The sequence below is a fragment of the Sarcophilus harrisii genome, chromosome 6 (genome assembly GCF_902635505.1).
Source record: "Sarcophilus harrisii chromosome 6, mSarHar1.11, whole genome shotgun sequence".
Taxonomy (NCBI): Eukaryota; Metazoa; Chordata; class Mammalia; order Dasyuromorphia; family Dasyuridae; genus Sarcophilus; species Sarcophilus harrisii.
Window position 1 is genome coordinate 118,731,036 of NC_045431.1, and position 8,428 is coordinate 118,739,463.

At 33.1% G+C, this 8,428-nt stretch overlaps 1 protein-coding gene across 1 annotated transcript in view; it reads left to right on the forward strand.

Annotated features, from left to right (window-relative positions):
- C6H4orf47 (chromosome 6 C4orf47 homolog) overlaps positions 1–7,733 on the forward strand; it is a 55,792-nt gene extending 48,059 nt beyond the window's left edge. Inside the window, exons 7-8 of the mRNA XM_003773012.4 lie at positions 2,274–2,443; positions 7,509–7,733. Coding sequence (XP_003773060.1) covers positions 2,274–2,443; positions 7,509–7,557 — 219 coding nt within the window. The 3' untranslated portion in view covers positions 7,558–7,733. The remainder of the gene's footprint in view (positions 1–2,273; positions 2,444–7,508) is intronic.
- Positions 7,734–8,428: the final 695 nt, after the last annotated feature.

Below are 8,428 nucleotides of genomic sequence, written 5' to 3' on the forward strand. Positions count from 1 at the left end.
AAGCAACACACTAACCTGATTAGTAATTTATGTACTTTTTTTTTTATTTTTTTTAGAAATTTGATTATTAACCAGACCAGGTATTTCTGCAGCAAAACTATCATGTTGATTTCATTATTAGAGAAAGGTACAGAAGTGGGACTGTAATGGTAAACTGATTCCTATCAGTGCTCTTCCCAGCTTTCCTCAGGGAGTAATTTCATCAGTATTTCAGGCTTTCTCTCTCAGTCTCGCTTAGTTACTGAGGACCTTGTCAAAACTATTAAAACCCATATCCCCAAAGCAACACACTAACCTGATTAGTAATTTATGTACCTTTTTTTTTTTTTTTTTTTTTTTTTTTTAGAAATTTGATTATTAACCAGACCAGGTATTTCTGCAGCAAAACTATCATGTTGATTTCATTATTAGAGAAAGGGTATCTTATTAAATTAGTCAGTAAGATTGAACTCTAATAAAGAGCCTGAACTCAGTTATCTCTAAGGTTCCTTCCAGCTCTTAAGTCTATGGTCTTATGATCTCATAGAATTTCCTAAGTGACTTTATATTCAATGAAGTCAATATATCCAATCCAATGAGTAAAGACTTTAGTCAGTCATTTGTATAAGTATTGGTATATGATTGGATTAACTTATATTAAGCAGGTGAAATTTGTCTCCTTTATTTTCTACTTCTGGTCTATCCCCTCTTTCCTCTTTGTAGCATTCACCTACCCCAAATCTTTGCAAGCATATTGTGTGGCCTATAAATCATTCCCTTTGACACTCTTTTCCCTCTTGTAATTTTAGGACAACATTTCATGCTCTGCACCTATTTTTCACACTTCTGGCCAAACTACATTTCTTCAAGGCCTTACTTAGACTGGCTTTCTAAAACCAGTCTCTACAGAGATGTTAATGATTGATTCTGACTTACTTTTTTTGGCATCTGTATTCTAATGGCTTAGAGAGCTGATCTTTCAAATCCTGCCCATGATTCAAGATTCTTTAAAAAATGGCAATAAGAGATCACTTTTTTCAATAAATTCTTCAATTAGGTATAAACTCATGAAGAATGTTTATTAATGTGGTTTGCTATCACCCTGGGCAATAATGTGTTCAGATGAAAGAGATGTACCCTATAGATAGTGAGGTCCTCAAGATGCTGCTGTTTACAAATCATTCAGGCTCAAAGTTGAAAAAGGTGAGCTAACCCAATTCCTTCATTTGGAGATGAGAGAGAATCAAGGCCTAGAGAGATGTGTCTTGTCCCAAGTCATAGAAGTTATAATTGGCAAAGATAGGATTTGAAAACTGGTGTCCTTTGGACACCAGTTTTCAAATCCTATCTTTGTATTTTTCCTTTGGAACATTGTAGAGCCGCCTAAATTAGACAATTCAGCCTAACTACATGCACACAAGGAAGAAACAACTGAACAAAAAATGGCTAGAGTTGGAACTTTAATGTATAAATGGATGGATAGATATGGAAACAGATATGATCTATCTTATATGGTACCTACATCTTGGGCTAATATTTTAAATCAGCAATAAACTACATATAACATTGAGCAAGAGGAGAAAACCATGCTGCATTTCATTTGGGAAATTACAAAGTGCTCTTATTGACTTCAGGTTTCTCTCTGAAATGAGGACCTTTTTTTTTTTTTTTTTTAATATTTGTTAGACATAGAATGCCATGGCCTCTGAAGATTAAAATTGTGGGTCATCCATAGGACAGTAGATTAAGAGTGCTGCAACTTATTACCAAGTAAGGCATAAAGAGAATTGTCAAAGATATTCATCACCTAAAAAGCAGAGAGCTGCCTCACTTAGTGAGAGAGAAGGATAATAGATGGCACAATAGATAACACTTGTAGAGTGCTTCACATACTACCTGCTTAATAAATACGTATTCCCTTCCCATGTGTGTACTATACTTTTATCTATACCAGTTCAAGAGATCTAGATAAAGAATCTAGCATATTAGATTCTGTAGAGGATTGAGGGGAACATATGGATCACATTCCCACAGCATGAGAAGGCATTAATGGTTTGCAGTTTCTACCCTTGGAGGTAGTACTCACATTAGTGAGATCATAGTCCAATGAAATATCAGAGAAGTATTTTAATAATTGATTTCTTCCTTTACCAAAAGGAATGAGGTTATAATGAAGCTGGTGATAAAGTGAGTGCTTTGTTTGGCAAAACACTATTAAGTCTATTTATTCAGTGTAAGGTCAATTGCATTCAGAACATTTGTGAAATATTTTTATATCTAAAATTTATTCATAGGCAGGCGGTATGAAAGCAGGAACATTTGATCCTTTCCCTACATATACCAATGACCAATATGGGAAAAAAATTCTGGATAAAAGTGTTGCTAAAGCAGGCAATATTTTCCATCCAAGCAGTGGACCAAAAAGCCGGCCAGTGTCAAGCATAATGTCTGCCAATGTCAAAAAGTAAGTATAATTTTTTTTTTTGCTTTGTTTTCTTTTAAAATTTTTTCTCCCGAGGCAATTGGGGTTGAATGACTTGCCCAGGGTCACACAGCTAGGAAATGTTAAGAGGGTTGGAGTTCTTGGTTTGAGATTCCAGTTCAGAGGGGAGAACTGAAATGAAACTAGAAATGTCAGCCTCCTATCTCACAATTAGAGGTGCTTACTTCTAATAAGGGGATGAAATAGAGGGGAAAAAAGAATAAATTTAAAAAAAAAGGTGCACAGCAGAGAACAAAAGAACAATTTATAAGGAAATAAAGATGGACACTCATAAATGTAATTTCTTTTACTAATATATGTGTGTGTGTATATATATATACATATATATATACACACACATATATATTATATATATGTTCTTGAACTGGTAATTTGTTGTTATATGTAGTTTGAATCCTTCTTGATGTTCTGCTGTGCACATGATAATGTTCTCTTTTGTTCTTTATTCCTTTTATGTTGTTTCTTTTTCCTATACTTTTTTTTAAATAAAATAAATTTTTAAATAAATAAATTGAAACAAAATAGAAAAAAATGAAGGAAGAAAAAAAATCATGTTTATAGCACAACTTAAGAATGATGATTCAAAATATGTAACTGAATTTCCATTTCAAGAAAGCCTATATATAATAACAGAACACTTTGAGGAAGGAGGGCTGGTAGTTCTGAAATCTAACTCACTTTGGGAATGGGTTAAAAAGGGAACAATACACACATACACACAGTTAGACACATCTAGAAGCATATAACACCCTCTAAAATCTATAAAGAAATAAGGGGGAGGGAAAGGCAGGATATAGAAGGATATGTAGGTTAACTGGAGTGGAATAAGGTGTGTGGATTAATGGGAAAGGAAAAAAGGAGAAGTTTAGGGAGGGATCTTGGGTTGGATGGGGGAGATTAAGTAATTGCAAGGCAAGCTAGTGGGCAGAAATTAAGTAATAGAGTTTATAGGTATAGGAAACAAGTGATAATATGTGTGTGTGTATTTATATATATGTATGTATGTATATATGTATGTATATATATGTGTGTCTGCTTAACTGTAGCCAGCTTGGGGATGGTAGAGGGGAAAGAGAAAAAATAATGTAAAAAGTACACAGCAGAGAATAAAAGGAAGCCTATAAGGAAGCAAAGAAAAGAATGGACGGTTCTGAATATAATGTGTTTGATTATTATACACGTTTTTTGCTTTGATTTTTTTTGGATTGGACCTGTTATTTCTTTGATAGAACTTTGGGTGAGGAAATTTATTCTACTGATGAGATCAGGTCTAAACTATTCTTATCTAGCCGTGATGTCAGAACCAAGTAAAAATACTTTGTCATTACTTAAATGCTTTTTGTAGCCAAAGTATAATTGCTATTCAAGTATTAGCATTGAGTTTTGTCGTAAGAAATTGTCATTCATGGAAAAAATGCATCATACAAAATTACATTTTCTATCTGTACCTCTGTAATACATTTCCACGAAAACATAGCATTAGAGATAGACTGACTAGAAATATTATTCATCTCTTCCTGGTTAGATTTGGGAAAAATTAATGTGTTGAACATTTAACAAAACAAACAGGTGGCTTCTTAGGTGTTCAAAATCTAAACTCTAAAGCTTCTTTCTGAATTGTGGAAGCTGTCTCTCAGGAAGTTAGATTATTTACCTTCTTTCCTCTTTCTACTTATTTTATAGACTCATATGATTTAAGACTGAAAGGGCCCTTAGAATCATCTAGTCCAACTTTCTGATTTAGCAGACAAAGAAACAGACCTACAAAGGTTGAAACTTCCCCAATGTCATAAAAGCCCTCTGACTCTAAATCCAATTCTCTTTCCACTTTGCCTCAAAAATATCCCTTTTACCCTATGGGGTGAGGACACCTAGGTAGTGCCATAATGGATAGAGTGCTGGGACTAGAGTCAGGAAAATTCATCTTCTTGAGTTCAAATATAGCCTCAGATACTTAATAGCTGTGTGACTCTGGGAAGGTCAGTTAACCCTGTTTGCCTCATTTTCCTTATCTGTAAAATGAACTAGAGAAGGAAATAGCAAACCACTGCAGTATCTTTGCCAAGAAAACTCTCAAAAGGGAGTCATAAAGAAGTAGACATGGCTCAAACAACTAAGCAACTGAACCATAACACAATTATATGAGATCCACACCCTCTGCTTTGCTTGTCTCAGTTATAATAAATACATTAAATTTGGTCAGAGATTCATAGGTCATTTAGTTCAACCCTATCAATTCACAGATGGGAAAACCAAAGTCCAGAAAGTGAAGGGATTAACTAGGGATATTACAGGTTTAAACTGCAAAACTGAGCTTTAAAGCTGGTTTTCTGACCACAAATTCTGTGCTCTTAACTCTGCCATGTAGGGTATTATGTCAACCTAATTTTTGAAAACTAGCTACTCTCATCTCTAGAGAACTTAAAATTAAGATCTAACATAAATAAGAAAATGCTTATAAAAAATGGCACAATAAGATATTCATTTGAATTGTTTATTGACAAGCCATTATTTTGACTGGTCTTTCTTGTGACCAGATTACATATTATAAATGAGTTAAATTAGAGATACTGTTCATAACTTTTTATGGTTATTTTATTGAAAACCAGTAATCAGCTTGCAAGAATTCATATATTTTCAATATCACTTCCAGGGCATTAATTGGGCTATATAGTCTGTAACCATTAACTTTAACCATTCCAAAGGAATTCCATATTCTGTGACATTTTTATTGTTACTATGCTGAAACCAACTAATTTGATCATTCCATCCTTCCAAATGAGTGGATAGTGTGGCAGAGAGAAAAGCTATTCTGCATCTGTTAGCTAATGAGGAGGAATTCTTTTGCAAAATAGCAATGATGTCATCTTGGAAAGAAATAACTATACCATTTTAGAGTTTATGATATATTAGAGAAGCAAAATGGTGGAAGGGTGGCAAAGTACTGGAAATCAGGAGAGATCTGAATGCAGATTTTGCCCTGACATGCATTATTAGCCCAGTGCATAAACAAATTCCTTAACTTCTCTCTGTGCTCTAGATTCTCAATCAAAAGAAGATTAATAATGCCTGAAATACATGCTAGGCAGTATTGCTACGTTGGTTAAAAGACATCACAGTAAAGTATTTTGTGAACTTGGAAGTACTATGAAAATATTAGCTATTAGTACGGCAAAGATGGCATGAACCTTGAATAGTGAAAACAGACTTCAAAGTGTATAGAAAAAGAACAGATCTGATAAAGCCTAGGCTTTATAGAAAAGATGGTTCAAGAGAGAAGGCAGATTTTTCAAGAATACAATTCCAATAACACAAGCACAAATGAAGTAGAACTATATAATGAGATTGTTGTGGTGGCAATAAGACATCAGCCAACTCATACTTTTTTTTTTATTATTATTATAGCTTTTTATTTACAGGATATGCATGGGTAATTTTTCAGCATTGACAAGTACAAAACCTTTTGTTCCAGTTTTTCCCCTCTTAATCCCCACTCCCTCCCCCAAATGGCAGGTAGACCAATATATGTTAAATATGTTAAAGTATATGTTAAATACTCTATGTGTATACATATCCATACAGTTATTTTGCTTACAAGAAGAATTGGACTTTAAAATAACATACAGTTAACCTGTGAAGGAAATCAAAAATGCAAGTGTACAAAAACAGAGGGATTGGAAATGCTATGTAGTGCCAACTCATACTTTTCAAAGATGTCTAGAAGAGAGAATATGGAAGAAAGGGTAGAGAACTAAGGATGAATACAAAAGAGGACCTAAGTTCAAATACTCTGTGATTTCAGACAAATCATTTAATCTCCCTGTCAGTTTCCTGAATTATAAAATGAAGAGCATTCTTAGGTTCCTTACAGCTCTAACTCTATAATCCTATGTCTGACCTTGTTGATTTAATGTTAGAACTAAAGCCACAACAAATGTATTGTAGCTTTTTTTTTTTTTTTGAGAGTTTGTTATTAAACATTACCAAAAAACCTTTGGCAGAAACCCAGTCCCTCCCAAAGCAGCTCATTCCAATTTTAATTTTAGGATGTTTTGCTTCATATCAAGCTGAAATTTATGATTTTGGAACTTTTGCCCATGGTTCTTATTTCTGTATTTTGGGATCTGCTAAGCTCATTTCCATGAAGTAACTTTTCAAATATTTGAATATTTGAGCTGTCAGCTTACAATCCATGTGTAACTTGGTCCTGTCTTTATAGAAGAAAGACCATGTAGCCTTAGTAAGAAAGTGGGGAATCCTGGAATTTTACCCAATAGTTCTTTGATAGTTGACAACTGAAAATCATAGGTCTCCCTCAACCCCAATTTTTCTCCTCTATAAAACTGAAGAGGCAATAAAATTGGCAATGCTTTTTTTCGAAGCTAAACAAAAACAAGAGTTTTTTTGTTCTTTAATCTTAAGAACAAAATATTATGAAGACATACTATGTTATCAGTGTGGGAGGAAGAAGTTGCCTATTTTCTGGAAAGTAAAGAATTTATTTTCTGTTTTAATTAGCTGTCAAATCAAATAAACTGTTCACATATGTTTATATATATACACACACACACACATACTTACAAAGCACAACCCTATAAGATAAGCACTACAAATAGCATTATTCTTATGTTAAAAAGGAAAAAGTGAAGTGCCCTATATTGCTTTTTAAGCAAGCCCCCCAGAACTCTCACCCAGGTCTTCCAGGTCACTGCACTCATTCTGTAATATCACAGTCATAATTTAATCACTGAATTGTTTCAACATTTTATGAACATTTTGCCAACCAAAATTCTATATTTTAAAAATCTTTTACCAAACAAAAATCTATGATCCAGAATTTGTATTCTTAAAGCCTAAAATAGATTTTCAGGGTTTTATATATTTTTCTAATTAATTGGATTTACATAGTGAAAGTTTCTTTTGAATTTCGCAAAATAAATTTGTCATTGAAAATGGAGAAAACTTGAAAAAGTAAAAAAAAATTAATATGATCTGCATGTATTTGTCTTTTTCTTCCCGATTTTAGGTCATTAAATTCAAAGAATTACCTGACTGCATCTATACAGTCCTACTAGTACATGAGAGAAGAAACTTCTTCTGATCACCTGAGTGACAGTAATTCTTTAGCAATCATTTTTTAAATAAAATTAAGGAGTGTTTGTGAAAGTGGCAATTCAGATATGCAAGACAAATTTTAATCTTTTATCATTTTAATGTCTTGAATGTAAATTTTTATAATTAAATAGTATCATGAATGTGTAAGGTTACAGTGTGATTACTATGATTTGTTCTATTTATTTTTTTATTTAGATAGCTCAACTAGCCATATTTATACATTATATATTATACGTTAAAATTGTTCAGAATTTTCAAGCTTTTACTTTGAATTAAGAATTAGTATTAAAAAAAATTTTAAGCCTTTGTGTTTTGCTCTACTTTACTGAAAATATAATTTCTAAAAGCCTTCTTGGTTAGAATTTAACACAGAAAGCTAAATAGTTTCTTGTGATGTTCTTGTAATTCTTGTAATTCCATGACATATTTTTACATGTAATTATGTAAATTATTTCTATTTACACAATTTATATGTGTCTTCTGCCTTCAATGTGATTTTATGACATGGAGGTAATTCTGAATTTGGGTTCTCAAAGGCTAAACCAGAAGAACACGTGTTCTGACAGGCGCTACCAAGCTGGAAAGTTATTAAGAGCTACAGCTACATTATTTGATGGCTCAAGTACCAAACTAGCCAAGGATGGAGCTCATTAGCAGTTGATTGGTCATTAGGTGATGAAGCTGTTGACTATGGTAACCTACCAAAGAAAAATGCAAAATATGCAACATGGCTCTAAATTATTCTGTCTGGGATGTGTATTCCTTTTCTGTTCTAAATGATAGCTATCAGTCTCAGGTCATTTGAATTACCCCCTCACATAAGACTTGCAG